A 20,918-nucleotide genomic window follows, 5' to 3' on the forward strand; every position below is an offset into this window, starting at 1 on the left:
ATGGGATTTTTTGTTTGTTTTTTGACACTTGCTGCAAACTGTGCAGTCCACGTATGATGTTCACTATATAAATTACTCATCTGGAATTAAAAGTATATTTTTAATACTATCTTCCCAAACTTCTTTTAAGATTTATGAGTTGGTGATGTTTTTTCATCCACTTTTTGCTTTTCCTGGACCACATGTACCAAGAGCTATTAAAATAAAAAAGGACTGTTTACTATCTTTCATCCTGAAGCTTTGCTGACTGTGTGTGTGTGTGTGTATATATATATATATATATATATATATATATATCTGTTATTTCTGGCTAAAGCTGACCTGAATCAAAAGGGATACTGAAGACAGCTTAGCTATGTCACTGAGTATTCCCTTAATTTTCATTCAGTTGCATTTTCTAAACCGGTATGTTCTTTATATGAAGAAACCTTAATATGGAGTCCATCTAGTGTCTTCCTGAGTTATCAAATATATGAATTTTATGGATTAAAGTAGGGTTTTGCTGTTGCTATCACAACCTTTGACATATGTGAGAAAATGGCTACTAAATATGTATCATTGCCAGTTTTCTAGCTCCTGCTAAGCTGCTCTGCAGATATTCCTTCGGAGTGTCTGCAGTGGTTTTCCTGGTGCAGAGATATAGCCTGTCTGTGTGGGCTGCTTGTACTGCTGCACAAGGGTGTGCTTCCATTTTCCTTCATCCAGCCACGTAAGAATTGCTCTTTGTTTCCAGTGTTCTTGAATGAACATTAGCAAAGACATACAGCTTTGAATGAAATATTTACAGCTAACTAAAAATACCAGAAGTTAGGAATTTTTATACTGGAAAAAACTGTTCATTATTAAAATGTAATCTCAGTTGGCTAATTACTTTAGTCCATGCCTTGAGGAGTAATCAGGTCGGAGTGGTTTTGATCTTAATAATTTATCATATTAATGCTTTTGATTGACACTACTTACAGTTTAGCAAACTCTTTGCTGCAGATAGGATGAAGTGTGTAATACCAGTTATGGCCATTGACGGTACTTCAGTAAATGGCTGTCTAAAACTTTACACTACAAAGAAGGGAAGTTTACCAAGAACAATAAGATAGAATAGCATGTAGCTTGTATGTGAATCTAAATCTTTATTAAAGTGTTGCTTGCTCATTTCTGTGTATTGAAAAATTTGACGTATATAAGTGAGCTTTCATCCTGTTGAAATGCAATTTAAGTAAATCAGCTGATGCCCACTCAAGACATTGTTTTGCCTTGTCCTATGTTTTTTTTTCCCCTAGTGTTTTTTCCAGTCCCTTTTTTAGGTAAATATCCTGCAGTAGGCCCATTTCTTCATCTGCTAAGCTCAGCATCTGGTACATATAGAGGTATCTCACATGGAATTCCTACTGATTGCTAAACAGAGTTGTAACAGACTCCTTCACTTCTGTATCTTACTTTATTCCCCGTGTGTGTCAACTGCTCATGAGTACAGTTATGCTTGTGCACAGACCTGCTGTACTGACTGAAATCATGGCATTAAGCTGAGGGTAAGGGAGGGTCAGAGATGTTATTTCTAATTAACGCAATTATAAGCTAGTGCTAAACCATTCAATACCACGAAGAATCACTGTCATTGATGTGAAGCAAATTTAATTTGCAGTGCTGTGTTGTGGCAACAAGAGGTACGCTTTGGAACACAAATTTTCATACTGTTGCTGTCACAGACTTGAAAGAAAAGGTAAGGGGTTTAAAGTGATCATAACAAACACATTTTCTTACACATCACAGTCTACACTTTCAGTGGCCATCAAGAGCTGTTGAACTGGGCCTGTTCTGGTGTAAGCGCAGACGTTATGGTGCTGCATTTTTCTGCTGACTGCAGGGGAGGTGCATATTATACCATCTGGGGATCTGCCTTCAGGTATTGTGGGTATCATCTACAGAATGTGATCTAAGACACTAAAACTTTGATTACAAGCCCAGATAAAACACATTTACTTTACCTTCTGTGAAACAAACTGCCATATGTAGGTCTCAAGCTACCAGATTGGTTTGATGACACTGTAATCCACACCTCCTATTAGAGAAAGTGAATCCAATCTGTCAAGAATAAGTAACCCAAGAAGAGGCTTGAGCTGCAGCCACTGCAGCTATTGCATCTCTTTCTGTCCACAGAACTGTGAGCTTTCCTTGCGGAGCCCATAACTGAGCCCCTTTGTAATGCTGCAGTAACAAAGGAATGCTCAATTCTTATTTGAATTAGGAATGCAGCCACAAATCTGGATCTCCTTAGCATCAGACAATGCGTGGTGGAAAATGAAAAAACATTTCAATGGAAAAACAGTCACTGAAAGTAACTACTATGCTTTATCAGCTGGGAATGGAGTTGGAATGTGAGTGCTGAGGAGTCCCCAGAGCATCCTGAATGCCACTGGCGCCAGTGACACCGAAGGGAGGGCAGATGTAAATAATCCATGAGATTGCCCCTGGAGGGAAAACAAGCAGCAGCTATTTGCCTGTGCAGGCAGCAGCTATCCTGCTGCTGAGAGGGGGCCTTCACAGTTTATGTGATTCATATGTGTGTATGTATGATATACAAAATACAGTACTTGGTGTTCTGCAGCTATTGCATCGCTTTCAATTTCCAGATCATGCATGGCTGCATATGGGTTATTTTTTATTTTATTTTAAAGTAAATGACTTACAAGCTCTAACTGAGATCTAATGTAATCTGTGAAATTGCTAGTAACAGAGGTTCAGCAGGTCAACTCCTCCTTGGTGACATCTTTACAACGCTGCTTGATGAACGCTGTTCTTTAACTGGGTGTATGTGGCTGTGTAATTGGAAGTTTCTGTTGATGAAATGAAGGGAGGCGTCTAGTCTAGTGCCCTTTCTTTAACCCAACAATGCCAGCATAGCTAATAGGAGTAGAAAAAGAAGGCACAAAAGGTAGCAGACAGGCTTTAAATACCACAGGGAAGCAGATTTGGAAAGAAAGGAGGCAGACTGCAGTCACTGCAGTACACATTAACTTCAAGAGCACCTTGACTACTGGACTCCCCCAGTTCCCCTGAAGCAGTGTTTCACCTAATAATCACCTTCCATACCTATCATTACAGCAGAAGAAAAGGGAAGATACCGCTTTGAACCTCAGAACAGCGTTGTTGCATAAGAATTATTGACTTGTGTTTTTATTTATTGTGAGATGTTTAAGATACCGTAAGATAATCCCTGGTCACTGAAATAATTACAGCCAGCACTGTGAGGTGCTGCATCTACTGGCGCTCCAGTTGACTTTTTTTTGTAGGGCGCCGTGTCTTGTACGGCTTTTCTAGTGCTGACAGAAACAGCAGTGCTTGTGAGGCCTTGCTGGGGCCTGGGGCTGAGCTGCCATTTTTGCAGTTGGAGGCATAAGCAGAGAAATAGTTCATCCGGTAAAGCTCCGCTCGGCTCTTACAGCAGCCAAGCTTGCTCATCAGCAGAAAGAAATCCCTTTGAAACGCTTTGGTGAAAATGGCGTACAGAAACGGGTTTGCGCAGGAGTTGACCGGGTAAAATAAAACCAACAAGATCTTGGAGTTTGTCACTGTGATGAGAGGCACCTTAAAGGCAGCGGAGATGGCAAAGAAGGAAATAGGGGCCATGCAGGTGAAATCCGTGAAGATGAGTATGGCCATTCTCTTGGCAACTTTGGTATCTTTATTGGCAGCTACCAGCTCCGGGTTCTGGACAGCTATGTATATCTTGATGTAACAAGCACAAATGACAATGAAGGCTACAACATTGAGCACCAAGATGAGCAGTATGTAGGCTTGGGAAAGACCCGTTTCGATATCCATGGGCAAACAAATGCTGACCTTCATGTAGCTGCTGACCCCCAGCAGTGGCAGCACCGCAATCAGGATGGAGAATACCCAGCCACCAAGCATGATCGGCACAGCGTGCCGCAGCCGCAGCTTGCGGTCCAGCTGCATGGCATAGGTGATTGTGTGCCATCTCTCGATGGTGATCACCGTCAGCGTGTACACGGACAGCTCGCTCGCAAAGACGGTGAAGAAGCCAGCAGTACTGCAGCCACTGCCGGTTTGCCAGTCTATGGCGTGGTTGTAGTACTGGCCGCTCGTCTGGGCATCGACCGAAGCGATGAGCAGCAAGTAGAGTCCCATGCAAAAGTCAGCAAAGGAGAGGTTGCACATGAGGAAGCGGGGAACTGTGAGCTTGTAATGGCTGGTTATGAGGACGAGGAGCACAGTGAAATTGCCAGCAATGGCGAGGATGTTTATGAACCAGATGAGAACCCTGAGGAAGCTGTACCCCAGGATGTCTTCACAGGGATTAAACGCGTCTGGTTCTGGAGTGCATGTCAGTATCTTAGGCTGACAAAAGTCATACTCGAACTCAAAGCCGGTCATTTCACTGTCATCAAACATGTCTGAGTAGCTGTAAGGAAAAGTTTCTTCATCTGCTGCAAGCGCGTACATGTTCTTTTCTGCTGGCCACAGCGATGTGTTGTAAGAGTCATCTCTGTAGCTATTAAAATAACAACCCCCCCAAATAAAAGTGAACTATTTGTTACATGTTGCTCACACTCTTGTATAAAAATACAACAAATGAGTTGTTTTAAAACACTTCTTAGATTTGTTTCTACAGGATATTTACATACAATGAAGCCCTGTAAGGATGCCTTTAGTTTAGGTAGCATATTTGGAGAGCCACAGAAGTCACGGTTACATCCATAGGAATGCTTTCTTATACAATTTACCAATTTGTAAGTATTTTATCTTGATTACCCTGTAATTGAGCCATCTTTCTCACGATGCCAGTAGAGTGCAGTTCAAATGATAGGAGCACTTCTATTGATGGACTATAGGCTTGATGCATAAAGCTTTATCAGATAGTTAAAGAACCAAACTAAAATAACATAAGGATATTAGTTCTGCTCCTTTGCCTCTCTTAGGAAATGTACTTACTCAACAAAGTCCTGAGACTATGTATGGCTTTGGAAGTGTTGAGGAATTTGATCACAGTATTATAAAGTGAGGATTAGCAGCTGTGCATGGTTAACAAGATAGAGTAGTATGTCAATAGCTAGAAATATATGAAGTCTAGACTGGAAAAACACCTAACTATAAATATCTTTAGGTGTTTAAAACAGATCTGTAATCTCTAGGTCATCAATAGCGTGGGGATAAGCCTTCCAAAGAAGGTACATTTTAAAAGTAAGCACTGTTCCTTCTGATTCCCAGCCAGAACAGCTATTGATTTCACAACTCCCCAGTCATCCTAACCATGAGTGTTCGATGGACAAACACTCAGTCTGCAATGTGAGACGTGGAAAGCATCTCCACTGAGAACAACTCTTTGTAAAATTCATAGGTTTGGGACAACTTAGATTCAAGCTTAAACTTCTGCATCTACTGAAGCCTGTAAGTTAAACTGTTTTTCTGGAGCAGGGTCATAACTGGCAAATGAAGCTGGGCCGCTTTTCAACTATTCATGTTGGGTAAATATGTTCCCAGTCTTGTTATCCTACCTCTTCTTTCCTTACATGAAAAAATGCTCCATGTCTTGCGTTTACTTGCCTGGCTTAAACTGGAAGAGTGGGAAATATGTTTGAATTTACTTATTAATTAAAAATAATTGTGATTCTCTGAGAGTCCATGTAAACGTGCTGCAGCTGTGGGTTTACAAAGGACTGAATAAAACCCAACAGCAAGTGTAGGAAGACTCACCAATCAGCAAATGAGATACTGTCCAAGGAAATCTCTATCCCCATGGATCAATCACATTTCAGCTGTATTGGATGTGTTGGCATTTTGTTTTTCAAGACTTTGCAATGATTTCACCCCATGTTAGGGCTAAAGAGAAGTCCCAAGGTTTCCTCCCATTTAGCAGGAGAGGGATGGATAGTTCCATAGTCCATAAACTTTCCATGAAATACTGTTTTTGGTGCTTATTACATCCAACACAGCCAACACAACAGTTTTGATGTTTGCCTTTCTCCCTGTCCCACTGGATGCTGGTCATACAGAACTATGATGATATGAAAAGACACATTTAGAAGAGGTAAACAAATTGCATGGGCTTACCCAAACTTCTAACTCAGGGACTCTCTTTGTACCATGAAAATCTATGGCCCAAATGATGATGTGCAATCTTCTAATTATTCTATAGATAGGCAAGAAATATTAACAATGGCAGCTTTTCTTTGGATCAAACAACCCTACAATTATCTCTGGGACTGAAAAGTCTCCAAGTAGGCCCTTAACTTTGTTAAATATTTAATCAGTGTTTCGATGGCCTTTCAAGAATTTAGAAGAGAAGCTGGAGTGAGTAAAGCCCATGAAATTATTATTATTATTATTATTTTTTTTTACCCTTTTGAACATCAAAATCACAAATTTTGGTTTAATGATAGTAAAATTACCATTGTGCAACTTGTAAGGGTGACTGAATTGAAAAGAAAAAAACATGCTGTTCTAGAAAAAAAAAGAGTAGCAGGAGGGGAGGGTCCGAATTTGCTATTTCCAGCTTCTGTATGCAGAGTGGTACTTACAATATTTCCCTAGTTGGTTTCCTCATTGTGCTTTCACACTGTTTGGAGAAGTTTTCAAAAATGGAAAGCAAGGAATTTTGTCTGAAACAAGGATGGAAAAGAAAGGTGAGTTTCAGTCTGGATTTTGACCAAATTCTCATCTTCCTTGCAATTGATCTTCATAGACATGTAAGGTAAACTGGAATTGGGCTCACACAGTGGAGACATTCATGCAGATCTCTGAAAGCAGGGAGGGGAAGGTCTAAAATATTGTGACAGTGGGCAATAACTCATTGGGGGTATAAGGGATGGTCTTTCAGCTTGTTTATTGTTTATGATTTACTCATTGTAGTGAAATAACACGAGCTGTAAGTAACAGAAATGTTTTGCCTTATGATATACTGTATGGTAATGGGCCACTTTCTCCACCAGTACAAACAGCAGCAGTTAGGCTGCTCCTAGAGAAGTGCATCTACTAACAAATGCTTGGAAGCTTACTTTGAAAAGAACAAATTGAGAGACCACATACTTGGCAAAATCTCTGGTTTTGAGGCTTTTAAAGTTATGGGCCCAGTACTCTACTGTGTAGCCTTAAGAGAATCAAGCACATGGAAACTTCCAGAAAGTGTTATGTATAACAAAAGAAATAATGTTTTAAGATACCATTCTTAGTCCAAATGTGATGCTTACAAATAAGTTGCTTTTCCTGTAATTTTTTGAAGATGTGTTATAGCCAGTTGTGTTTTCCCCCATTCAGCCCAGAAATCCCACGAATATTTGGTGTGAGGACTTCATTTGCCTGATGTCTGTGACTTAGGCGGACCTGTTTGCGAGGTCAGATATACTTAAGACCTTGTCACCATGTCTCACTGCTAACACAGTGCAGTCCACAGGTGGTAAAGAATGGGATATGAAGGAACGGGCAGGCGTAGTAAAAATGCATGAGACAGGATGACCACATATAGAGTTCAGGGCAAGGTAAGGGGTTAGAAGGAGGCAGAAACAGGCTGCATTGCACAGTCATAAGAATACATAACCACAAGAAGAGTCTTCCCTGGTTAAACTGGAAGGTCTCAGTCTCTGTGGTCTCCTGCTGTCATCAGTAAATGACAAGGGAAACAGAGATGTGCCTCTCATTCCTTTATAGCTGCAGACGACATAGAAAATAATAGCCTGTTGCTTGTATGAGTTTTTCCAGAGGTCAAGGCTGTGCAGATATGTAACACATCAGCAGTCACCTGAACACTTTTGATGCCAGTTAGGAGCACAGTCTAGTTTCCTGATTTGCAGGTTTGATTTTTCAAAGTTGACTTACGAAAACAGTCCCTGAATATAAGAAAGTGACTTCCTAGAGCACCTCTATTTTTATAGAGCATGATGATATGTTACAAGGCCAAGCATCTGAAAATTAATAAACATGAGAAACACAGTTATCTTTGCAACTTTACTTTGGTCCCTTTTCGCATATGTGCAATGGTAATTTTAAAGTCAGAATGAATAAAACATTTTTTGTCCCAGAGTTGCCTCTGCATACAACACACTGAGAGACTTGCACAGGGACTGAATCAGCATTTGGTAGTGATGGAAACACTTGACTATAGGATCTTTGCTTTATTCTTGTAGAAGTGGAAACCACTTATTAAAATATGGAGAAAGCATAGCATTACCCCTAATTTTACCCTGAAGATTTGGATTCTGTTCCTGTCCTTGCAACACAGCCCTCATGTGACCATCTGCAGGTCACGCTAATCAGGCACACCACAAACGGCTGCTCAGTACGTCTTTACTGCAGACTTCATGTGGGATAGGTGAGAATCGTGGAATCCTCACAGCTGCAACTAAACTCATTTGGAGTTGCTTTTGCTGACTACAGCCAACTGAGAGTTGATTTCTTTGAAGCAAAAATACTGAAAATTTAACTCCAGTTGTCTCAAATTGACTGTGCCAAATTAGTGGATGGGAAATGCTCTCTGTGCCACAGTTTCCAGCTGTAAAGTAGGGAGAACAATGCTGTCTACTGTCATCTGAAAGGCCTGGTACTAAGCTGAGTGTAGCTTCTTTCTGCTGGCTTGTGTCAGGTCCTTATTTCAGTGAGAAACTGAAAGCTTGCCTTCTCTACAAGATCATCTTGGTACCTGCATGAAATAAACTGCATAGCTAAAGGCTGCAGGTTTTTTTTCTTTTTGTTTTTTTTTTTAGGACAAAGTGCTCTTGATGGTAGTGTATCTTCCAACTGCCAGAAGGCTTTTTTTTACTGAGATATCAAGAAAAATACAAGCTTTCAGCAGACTTAGAGTAATGTCCCTGCTGGCAGATCATGGATGAAACATATTTCTCCAATAACAGGAGTAGAAATGCCTCTCCTGGACTTAGGGATCTGCTGTTTGGAGTGAGGCCTTGCTACATTCCACAGCTTCCTTGCCACTGGAGCAAGGATAATCCAACCCTGCCAGCTAAACAAAGCAGGACTGCCATTTTGGAGTTTCTGAAGTCCTGCAAAACAGTGTGCTATTTGGACTTACTTTTCTGTCCTCAGGTTTCGAAAAGCACAGCAGTGGCTGGGATACGTTAGAACAGCTTCCAGAAGACTGCTGAACTTATCCAGAGTTGGCAGTCTCTTCAGTGAGTATGATGATGTTGCATTTAGGACCTGAATGGCCTCGAGCCCGTAACTAGGCAGGGACTCCAGTGCCGTTGAAGATATATCCCTACAAAACAGAGAGCACTCTTGTTTCTTTTCATACAGATAAAAGCGCCACCAAAGTGTGAAGATAGATAGCAGTGACTCAGTTTTTTCATGAAGGCCTACATCCACAAAGCCACCCAATATCCATCTCAGAGATGTAGGGTGTGATATGGCAGTGTGTTTCCCTGCAACCCAGCAGTCTCAGACAGGCAAGGGGCTGGCTTTATCCTGGTGGAAATCAAAACCTACCACGTCAGGCCTTGTTCTAGATGTTTTAATTAAACGGTTAATAACCAAAACACACAAAAGAGTCTCCCATTCTTGCGAAGACAAACGTCAGTAGTTTGGCTTAGAGTAATTTCAGAGGGGCTGCTTGCTTGCATGAGAAAAGGCCTGTTACATGACTGAACACTGTCAGAGTAAGGCCATTAAACAGGGAAAAAAAGCTACGATTACGTGAGCGATGCTAGTAATGCTCTGAACTGCAAGTCACCAATAAGAGGAATGCAATGACATATGTGGCACAGAGAGCTATTTACAGAGCCACCCGTTGGGTTTTATTGCATGTTGCTTCAGCCAATGCAGCCCTCTAGTATGTACTCGACTAATAAAGCATGAGAAGGATATGTTTTATTCAGCACTGGCTTATAGCATGTGATCAACTCATTCACTTTTATAACCAAATTCTAAAATAATACATTGTAAAAACATACACATCCTACCAAAATACAAGTTACTTAGTAATGTCAGGATAGACACACAGAGAGAGGATCAGTAGGATCTGACACAAATATAACTAAAGCCACCCAAATCCCTATGGGGCAGAGGCCCATGTTTGTTGTGGGGCTGACTTAGTCTTCTGCCCTGCAATGTCATGCCGTCTTACTGATATGTTTCCATTTTACACACAGAGGGTATCGGATCAAGTATGTAGTCCACTTAGCAAAGCACAGTTAATGGGGGACATCTACGCAACTAGATAAAGGAGGGGTTTGATGCTTACAGGACATCTGGCCCCGTGGCCCCTCTCAGGGCATCATTGTGTATCCGTTTGAGGTTTCTGTTGTCCTTCAGAATTCTGTGGAATGAAACATCAAGTCTTTATATCTGCATTTTGAAATAACTTCTACTTCCATTATTTCTTCTCATCTATTTCCTCTCAATCCTTCCTTCTGTCACAGTGGTGGTTGTGCATTCGTATTTCTCCAACCTTCCCTCCACTGATGCCATCAGACTGTTAGCATCTACACTTAATTCTGATCATTTCCAATTTCTTCTGACTTAAACCAGGAACAGCCATTCTGGTTCCTTCACTGCAGCAGCAGTGTACAAAAATACAACAAAAAAATTGCCAAAACCATGAGGCTAGTCCCAGGGTGTGTGCAACTGATTTTAAAACTACTGACATTTCCAGGTGTAAGATGCAGTTTCCTGAGTCTGGTCTACAGGTTCAAGCTTTCCACTGCTGCTGCTAAATTTAGGAATTTATTAAATTTTACTTAAAAAAAAGAAGAGCTTTTCTCATAAAAACTGCAGCTTTCTAAGGGATAGTGTTTCAGGAAAAGCAGTAAATGGCGCAGGATTGACAACTGAGTCTCAACGACACTGATATATTGACTTTTCTAATGGGTATCATGAAATTTAAGACAGGCAGTTAAGATGAATGAAGAGCTTGTGACTGCATTTGAGCTATTATCTAATAATCTACTAATCTACTATTATCTAAAATAGTAAGGTTTAGCTGAACTTCTAAGGTTCAGCTAGACAGAGTGTTAGACAATCTTGTCTAGGCCCTGCTTTTACTATGAAAGGTTGGACAAGATGATCTCTGAGGTCCCTTCCAACTTGGGTTCTTGTACAATTCTATGGCTCTTTAAATTGCCGAGGAAGGGAAACATACTCACAGTTGATTCAGCTTGGTCCCATTGAAGGCATGGCTGTGGATATCTTCAAATCCATTTTTATACAGTTTGCTGAAGATTAAGAAAAATGTGTAAGGAAAAATATTTGGGAAAAGATGAGATTATGTTATTGTACTATGGATTTCAAAACTTAACACTGTATTCATTTTAAGGATTAGAGGGTCTGGCTTATAAAGAATATAGGTAACTATGGCATGACTGCCATTAGCTCTGAAATTAGCATAAAATTGAAGCTTAAGTTCCCTAAGTGCCTTCCTGTTTAGGTGTTTAAGAGCAAGGAGCACGGTGCCCACCTTGGAGTGAGACCCAGAATCAAGACATTATTCCAGGTAAACCCTTGGCACAAAGACAACAACCTACAGGCAGAAGACCTGGATTTTGTGGTTTAAGTAGGTAAAGATGCAAAGCTGCAAGAGTCAGAGAAGTGTCAGATGGAAAGCTCATGTAAAGCCCAGAGGGTACTGCTGGATCGCGGTTCCTCTATGGACAGACCAATCTTCCAGCAGCCCAAGTGAGAGCTTTGCAGAGAAACAGGAGTGGGTGATGCATCATCCAGCAGTCAGCGAGTCACCCAAAGTAGTGCTGCCAGACCAGAACAGTGCTGTGGAAACCTCACTGTTCTCTGCACTGCACAGGGACACTTGCTGCCAGCCCTGGGTTTTTGATTCCCACTCTGGGGCCAGGTACTAAATGGCTGGACCCTGCTCTACCTAAAATCTGGCTACTTTCCTTCATTAGGAGATCTAATCTGTGGGTCTGTTTTCACAGAGAAAAAGCCATTTGTGATTTTAACTTATTTTTTCAGTATCATTTGTATATAATAATTTGTATGTTTTTTTTTTCTTTAATATTAAGTCCTAATACAAAATGTGGTGCTGTTTATAGAGGATCCTTTATCTCTACAAAAGTTTTCTTGTTCTTTTTTCCACTTGTTTTTGGGAGAGCAGAAACTAGGGCTATGAACCTGCTCCCAAGAAAAGCTGCAAGTGTAGAGCGTGCCTGGCTACATTTGATGTGAGGAGTCTGTCTTGGCACGATGCTGAAATTAGTGATTTCCTTAAAAAACACAACCATGTGTAGTATTGGTTCCCTGTCCTCATGAAACACTAACAGTTGGAAAGCCTACATTAGCTATTTGTAATGCAAAGTATTACCGCAAGCTAAATGTACACACTCACAGATAACTTGTGCTTCACTAGACCATGCTGCAACAATTGGAATTATTTCAGCTAATTGCAGTTAATTACAAGGGGTGGAGTTAAAGTGTAGATCTACAATTAGAAAGCTGCTGTGATAAGGTAATACTTTTCTTCTCCTATCACAAAAGAACAAGAGAAAAATGACTGTTAGCTCTTTCCTGGCTGTGAGTTAGACTCTCTTCCATTTAATACAGTTTAGGGTTGCAGTAAAAAAAAAAAAAGAAGCATCTTTCTCCATCTCTAGCATGTTTGTTTTCTTGTACCATTAACAGAATCATCATTTTGCTGGAGTTATTTTGTGAACTTGCTAACAGGAAAATGGCCCATAAGATAAAATGATGCCCTCAACTAAGCCATTGCTCATCTCTAACATCGGGTAGTAGTTAGTTGTCTTCGGTCACATTTATGCTTAGTTCTTCTAACACTTTCTGAAGGTATTGGTCAATACATCACATTTGTGTTTAAATTACTGTTGTGCTGGCACATCAGCCTGATGAAGGGCTTAAGCCAACCAGCTGCAGTACTTGCTCATGCAAGCTCCAGCTCATTTGCAACAAAAAATATTCATGGAGAATTGCGCAGGTGTTTTGGAGCACACACATGTCACAAGACACGGCTCCACATTTGGATTTATGCTGCGTTTTAAATATCACTCTGGTCTGCAAAGGTTGGTGTTATTTTCTTCCAGACTGGTGTATGTGCTACAAGGTGAAGGAGGCAGCCTGCTGCTGCTCTCTATTGCTCTGCTGGGCCTTCCTCAGCCCTGAATTTCAGCCACATCCTGCTGAAAAGTAGTACAGTCTGTGATTTGGGCTATTTCTACATTTATTGTGGAAGTTTTTGTGGGGACAGGGGTGCTGCAAAATCCCTACATGGCTCCTGCTGTGCTGGCAGATGACTTTTCTCCTTGGCTTTCAGCGGCTCTTTGCCTTCCTTGGACGGAGCATCTCAGCATTAAACTCACCTGTCTTGCAGGCAGCTGTAGCACTGAATCCAGTTTGCTAAAAGGAAAGTCTTGGTGTGAAGACAATACAGACATACGGGGCTTAATTTCAAGATTCTTATAAAGTGGAGTTACTCTCCTCAAACAGCTGTATTATCCTCACAGAAGGAACTGGATCTAACATTGTTTTACTCACAGTGTCAGTGATTCATTGTTCATCCCCTGGAAAGCATTTTGCGGTATGGTTGTCATACGCAAGTTATCACAGAGCTCCCTTTGAGAGGAAAAAAAAAGTTATTTGTCAGTGATACAGGAATGAGATGGAAAGACTCACAGCTGGGCTAGGGTGGGTCTTCACTTACAAGATAAAATGAGCTTCTGATGAGAAGATCTGTGTCAGATCTGGAAATTCTCTTATTCCAGTGTTACAAATGCTCCTAGAGAAAAGCATGAGTTACAGGGGAAAAGGTTACCAGGCCAAAATGCAAGGAGAAGCCAATCCTGCAGGTATGAGCTTAACAATGCATTAAAATATGAGTGGCAAATATCGTAATTTTTAATTAGGCTCCAACTGTGTTTGTAAGATCTGTAAAAACTGTGTGTAGCATTCTCAGGCAGTATCCTGGAGAAGCAGCATGGACCTCTTGACATTAAGTGCAAGGAAGAGATTTTAGTTACCCCTTTTGTGTGGTGTCATCTCTAAATGAAAACTTTGCTTTAGAAATAAACACTTAGCAGAACTAATTGGCAGACTTTACGGTTGTTTTGTCTGTTACTGCTATACCTTGTGTTCATTTAACTAATTATTTTATTACATTTATTTTTATTTAACCTCACTATTAGTTAACTGCACATTAAAACTATTGTATATGATGTAAGAACTTGTAGTGTATTATAAGGCATGAAAAATTTATTTTTTTTCCTTAAACTGCCTTCTGTGGTTTGTCCATTCCTCCACAAAACAAACAAACAAACAAAAAAAAAAGAACGCAAACAGAAAAGAAACAGAATGCTTTCTTACAAGTATTTTAGCCTTGGAAGGTTTCTGAATGCTCCGTCCTCGATGTGCAGCAGATTTTTCGTGTTCAGAATTAATCTGTAATGAGGGAAATATATGTCAGTGTTGTATTGTTACGCACCTGGAGGGACTTGAATTTCGCTAGCAATTGGCCTTGTCAGAATCTGACACGTGCAGACTATGACAGAAGATTCTCATGCTGCAAACAGACTTTCTAGAAATATGCTACAAGTACGTTTTGAAGCAGTATTGATAACAAAATCAGGTTATAACTGTTAGGTAGCCAGAAAAAGATAATGTCTCCTTCAGGATTCAAACGTTGTCTTGTTAGTCTCCTGTAGCTCTTTAATGGTCTTACTTAACTTTCTTGTTTTGGCAGCCAGGTAAATGACAAGCTATCCATACCTTGTAGGTGAATGCATGAGGTCAGATCTTTCATTTCTTAACTATACCTATTGATACTAGTGGAAATTAGACACAGTAAGAGGTGGACAAATCTGTGTCTGTTGCTCATGTGAGCAAGTAATTTGCTTCAATGGAATTCACATATAAGCGGAAAAAACCACGCAAATTTGTCCTCACTCAGTTGCACCATTTTAAAGCCACTTGCTGATCATGCTGTGGGAAAAAGGCAGTAATGAGATATTGAATCAAATGTATAGTTTCCAATGTCACTAAATATTTTGGAGCAGTCTCCTAACCATTGCTTTAACTCACACACTCTCTCAGGTGCCTCTGCTAGGGACATCAAGCTTAAAATCAGTACATGTTCCGTTTGAGTAATATTTCTGAGCTCAAAAGAAGAGCTGCATACTAAGCAGACATATTTAAATACTGTAGGGCTTTGAAAACTGCATCTTCAAAAAGAAAATGTTTTTCTCTTCTGTTGTTTTCTTGAATGATTTCTCCCCTTAGAAAGCTTGACACTGCTGGTAGAAGTAGACACAGCGCTCCCATCCTGTCATTGTGTTCACTGAAAGCAACAGGACTTCATACACACGGATCAATTTGCATGATCTAGATCTCCAAGGCTAGACCTTACAGACTGCTCACTATTTTATATGGTACTTTGGAGGGAAACATTTGTCATCATAGACCTCATCCAACACCAGCTGAAGGAACATAGGAAGATTTGGTCCAGGGATACTTTCCTGTAGACTGTTTACTCCTTGATGACACTAAATCACAACATGGCTGCCTTTTTTTCACAGAGACTTACATTTCAGACAAAGCAGGAAGGCTGTCAAATGCGCTTGCTTCTATTCTCTCTAGGGAGTCGCTCTGAGAGATTTCGCTGTAATGAAAAAGGCAGACAGAAAGCAATATATTAACAGAAGAGATACCAGAAATCAAGTTTCCACTTTGTTTGCTTCTTTTATATATGGTTATTTACCCCCCCCCCCCCCCCCCCCCCCCCCCCCCATGCCCCAATTCTTGTTTTGCAGCAGTCGCCATGCCTCACCTCCAAAATCCTAGGCAGTAGGGTCTGAGAGAGAGAAGCATTATTCTGTCTTGGCAAAGGTTATGCCAACCATTTGGAATAAGAATCTACAGGGCAGCCAACCTCCATTTCCTCAGCAAATTGTAGGTAAGGTAGTGACTGAGGGCTGAACTAATGCAAACACAGTAGTCAGCCCAAGCCTGTAAGCCTTTCGCTCCTACCATTGGTTCCACTTAGTGAATTTATTTTCATGGACAAAGATGTAGATGACGTTCACAGAGCTTCATAGACTGCTATTAAATCAGGGTCATGGTCATCTAATCCACAGATGTAGAGACACTCAAATACATGAATATGCATTCAGTGCACTTTACGAATAATTTTTGGATTTAAGTGCCATTTTCATTACATACATGGAAATTGAATGCAAGTGCCTCTTTTCCATCATTACACAGACCAACATGACTGTTTTTGTAGGCATTATACAATTTTGACATACCAATGCCCCTGTTCCATACATGTAGTTAAGAATAACCAATGTTGGATACAGGGAAAATAAATCCAGTTCTTTGATGCTTGCCAAATGCCTGCTAGATTAAGATTCATCTATATTATATATAAATATATATTATTGTATATATATAATATATACAATATACTATATATTTAATATTATAGAATCATAGAAAAATTAAGGTTGGAAAAGACCTTCAAGATCATCTGATCCAACCATTCCCCTACCACCAGTGTCACCCACTAAACCATGTCCCTAAGCACCACGTCAAACCTTTCCTTGGACACCCCCAGGGACGGTGACTCCACCACTTCCCTGGGCAACCTGTCCCAACGCCTGACCACTCTTTCTAAGAAGGAATGTGTCCTAATTGTTTTAACTGTTGAAGAGTAGTGCTCTTTGTCCAATTCTTTAATTGTTGAAGAGTAGGGGCATGACGTTTCCATTTTTCCACTCACCACGGAAATCGCCTGACTGCCAGGACTTTTCAGCTATGATGGAGAGAGGCTTGGCAACTCCATCAGCCAGTTCCCTCAGGACCCTGGTATTCATGTCATCAGGTCCCACAGACTTGTACCTGTTTAGATTCATCAGGTGGTCTCGAATGTGCTCTTCACTTACAGTGGGTGGGACTTTGATCCCCCAGCCTCCATCTATGGGTTCAGGGAAATGAAAGACTTGGGAAGCCCGTCTACCAGTGCAGATGGAAGCAAAGAAGTTGCTGAGTACCTAAGCCTTCTCCATGTCTGTCGTTACCAATTACTCAGATATAGAAACTCACTTTTAATATAAGAAATTAGCCACCTATAATCGCTTACACACTACTATTTTCACCCCTTGGTCTATTTTAACAAATGTTAAAGGAGCATGGTGGCCCTTGGGGACTCTTCCTGTCACCCCAATGCAGCAGCCCGAAGGAAGCTGGGTCCTCTCTTGTGCTCTTCCTCGAGGCTCTGTGCAGAAGGGCTGCCACCTCTCGCACAAGGGCTGGCGGATGGGAAAGAAGCGCTCACACAACCCCCTAGAATCAGCAAGAGTTCTTTATTGCCGGGTGTTTGGTGGCTCCAAGCTAATGCTTGGGGTGGAGCCTGAGTGATGACGAGTAGGGAGCTCACCGGGCCCTGCTGCATAGCTGTCGGTGTTCTCTGATGGCACAGAGCAAAGACCTGCTGGAGTAGTCCCACGTCTGATGTGGCCAAGGTGGATCCACTTCCATGGCTTCCTCTGCCTCTTCTTGTGGACCCACTTCCATGGGCTCCACGGTGTTAGGCAGGAGGACAAGCCAGTCCTTGCCTGGGACTGCCCACACAGGATGCCTTCCATCAGGAATATTTTCAGGCCAGGGTGCCGAACCAGGGGGTCTTCCAGTTCCACGTTTAGGCCCCATGCCGCTGTCCAGTTCATTTCTAGGCATGGATTCAACGCTGCCGTCTGTTTCACGGCCATGGCTGGGTCCCACGCTGTATTCTGGCCGATAGGCACGCCTCTGCTCCCCACGGCTCTCTGCCTCACGCTCCCACCTTCGCTCCATACCACCACTGCACCACTGGTTAGGCCCAGGCCCCCTGTCACTGTATGTTTGAGGGGCTGGCCTGTTTCCCGCATCGCTGCGGTGCCAATGATACCACTGATACGTGTCTGTGGGCCGGGCACCAGACGTCCCCCAGGCACTGGTGTCTTTTGTGCCGGAGGTGCTTTCCCTCTGCCCATGACACATCTTCCTCTCGTTAGCTGCCATCCTTCTCGGTGCTTCCTCAGACCGCTTCGCTGTCCTCACACTGAGGAGGGCTGCCGCTTGCCTTGCTCCTTTCTCTAGCCTTCTTCCTGCCACGTACGCTGGCACTCAGAGGACCAAGTACCTGAGCAAGTGGCGGGCCAGCTGCAGGGGTCCTGTTTTACAGGGCGCGGGGCAGTGGTGGCCACTGTGACCTCAGCAAGCCCCTGTGATGCCCAACATGAGTGGCCCAAAGGCAGCTGTGCTGGGAGCAGCCTGGAAGATGCCCTCACATGGAGGAAGGAGGAGGGTTGGGGTGCTGAGGGCCCCTTTTCTGGGGCTGGCTCCCCCAGGCCATTTGGCTTGCCAGAGAGAAAGGCTGCCCCACGCAATCCTGCCTCAACCCATTTTTCTTCAGATCTCCAAGGGTTAGAATCTCTTGTTAACAAAAGAAATTACATGTACTGGATTATTTCATGTATTGTTTACAGATGTTGTGAATTTTCCTCTGGATCTATTAATATTCTCAACTTAACTATGTAAACATCTGCAAATTTCATTACAAAGCTGTTTTCCTTTCCTTTACGTTAGGAGGCTACTTAAATTCAGCTCTAATGCTGTTCTTTCCGGTACTATATTCTGCATATATATTGTATGTATTAATTATGTATTAAATATATAATAATTGTTATATATTATATAATTATATATTAAATATACAATTAATATATTCTAGATATAATATATATGTTCATCTGCATATGTAGGAGAAAGGTCTTCAAAATGTTTTTTCTTGACAGAACTGACTGGTATGGCACATAATCTAAACCTAAGATTATACTCTGTCAACAACAACAAAAAATATTTTCTAAACAACTGAAACACATCTATAAAATCAGATTCATTATTATCACAGACCTGAAAACTATCTTATTTGAATTGCAATTATAAGAAAACAATTCCTATTGATGTTGCTATAAATACCCTTAGACTATTTTTTTCCATTTGTAGTAGCAAAGGGTAATGCATACAAGAAATCATATATTAAGTATGTACATATTTCTTACAGAAATATTAATGTTTTTTTTCCATAATCAGAATTCAGTGAGATTGATATTTTTGATAGTGCAATGTTTATTCATGAATGAAGATAGATGTAAAACAAGATGCCTGGTGAGCACCTGATCCTAAGAGACTCAGGGGCTTAGCTCATGCACTGGGAGGGATCAGTGACTACTTGCAATACTTAAAACGAAAAAATTTTTCAAGTTCAGGGTCTGAATCATGAAACCCCAGATCCCATGCTCCTTCCATGAGATCCTTCCTACTTGCCACTGGCTTCCCATTTACATATGTCTGAGAGAGTTATAGCAGTGATAATAATTTATCATCTGATTTGCAGTTGGTGATGAGTTGCCAAATAGATGATTTAGAGATTTGTAATTTAAAAATATGCAATTTTGAAAATAACACTAAATCTCAATAAAATTATGAAGTGTTCTATAGCTTTACATCAGACAAATACATTGATTTCTATGCTGTTTATTTGGAGAGATGTATTAAAAGGACACAAAGAAATCAATTAAATTCTCTTATGGAACGAAAAATGTCAATGAACAAAACATTCTTTATAAAGAATGGGTTATGCATACAGCTTGGGAAAATTTAGCATCAATTCATAAAGGCGGGAGAACCTTTTTAGATTTAAGTCGATCTCCCATCTAAAAATGGTAAGGTCTCATTAATCGTTCAGATGTAAGTGAATGCAAGAATACAGTGCCATTAGATTGTACTGTAATACTTCATTGTAGTTGAATAGATAGGGACATAGTTTAGTTTGTTTTCTACTTGCTAGAGTTACAGAAACACAGGAATTTATAATTTGGCCAAAATTGTTTAACCAATGAGCGCTAAAAGCTAAACCAGATCAACTGAGTCTATTTAGGTGTTTGCATTACCCTCATCCTTCTAGTCTGCCTTCAGGAATGCACCATGAAAGGGTTTCCTATTTTCTCTGTTTCCTGGATAACAGATTATGTAAATCTAACGTATATTTTAATAGCTGATAAACTATGTGCTTTTTATAGGTGAAGATAATTCTAAAAAGCACACCTAGAATAGAAAGCACCATTACCTGTGCTGCTGCTTTTAGATTCTGGGGGAGTTCATTCCCCTGTTCTGGATTGCACTGGTGTGGCATCAGCTGTCCTTCAGTGAACACCCCATGCAGATAAATAAAAAAATAATAAGTAATGGAGACCCAAACCTGCCATCTTTCGGTTGCAATAATGACAGAAATAAGGGTGAGACTAGTCAGCCGAGCCTTCTGCTTGGAGTCCTTGATATAAAACAGATACAAAGCCAAGGGAGGGGAAGCATCACGTGCAAAGTTACAGTGCTTGTAAACTGTAACTTCTAAAAAGAGGATCAGTCCTACTGATTCCCTGCCTCGCTTACCTCGCAGTGCGTAACGGCAAAAAAATCTTATTTGAGTAGTTCATAAATGTATAATCACAGAATACCATAGCTATCATTGCAGCACTAACATTTTATGACAGAAATCTCCTCTACAAATCAAAAGTGCCTATCGTCAGTTATCAAACTGAATCCGGTTCTCTCTGACATGATTAATGCTTCATTATGTGATGTTAAACAACTGTTAAAAAACATACCTTTTCAAATAACTTTTTACATACTGCTGATAAGAAATTATTGGCCTATAAAAATAGCTTATTCTTCCCCTGCAGTTTTTTTCACCAAAAGTGGTTTTTAGCAACACATTTTTACATTATTGTAAAAAGACATTATTTGTGATGGAGGTTTATGACAGAACTTCTAGCAAGACATTAAGGAAAAGTCAATGGAAAATGTTGTGAACTTACATGATGAAGGCATCTCTAAGTCCTTCAAACGCATGTGATGGGATTACTTTTACAGGAAGATGAGTAAACGATCTGAAAAAAAAA

General features: G+C 40.9%; 1 protein-coding gene across 1 annotated transcript in view; it reads right to left on the reverse strand.

Annotated features, from left to right (window-relative positions):
• Positions 1 to 428: 428 nt before the first annotated feature.
• LHCGR (luteinizing hormone/choriogonadotropin receptor) overlaps positions 429 to 20,918 on the reverse strand; it is a 28,153-nt gene continuing 7,663 nt past the window's right edge. The window contains exons 2-11 of the mRNA XM_040552991.1: positions 20,835 to 20,906; positions 15,503 to 15,577; positions 14,287 to 14,361; positions 13,628 to 13,702; positions 13,462 to 13,539; positions 11,106 to 11,174; positions 10,205 to 10,279; positions 9,038 to 9,223; positions 6,537 to 6,617; positions 429 to 4,510 (exon numbers count right to left, since the gene is read on the reverse strand). Of these exons, the coding sequence (XP_040408925.1) occupies positions 3,256 to 4,510; positions 6,537 to 6,617; positions 9,038 to 9,223; positions 10,205 to 10,279; positions 11,106 to 11,174; positions 13,462 to 13,539; positions 13,628 to 13,702; positions 14,287 to 14,361; positions 15,503 to 15,577; positions 20,835 to 20,906 (2,041 nt within the window). The 3' untranslated portion in view covers positions 429 to 3,255. The remainder of the gene's footprint in view (positions 4,511 to 6,536; positions 6,618 to 9,037; positions 9,224 to 10,204; positions 10,280 to 11,105; positions 11,175 to 13,461; positions 13,540 to 13,627; positions 13,703 to 14,286; positions 14,362 to 15,502; positions 15,578 to 20,834; positions 20,907 to 20,918) is intronic.

Source organism: Cygnus olor, chromosome 3 (assembly GCF_009769625.2).
Source record: "Cygnus olor isolate bCygOlo1 chromosome 3, bCygOlo1.pri.v2, whole genome shotgun sequence".
NCBI lineage: Eukaryota > Metazoa > Chordata > Aves > Anseriformes > Anatidae > Cygnus > Cygnus olor.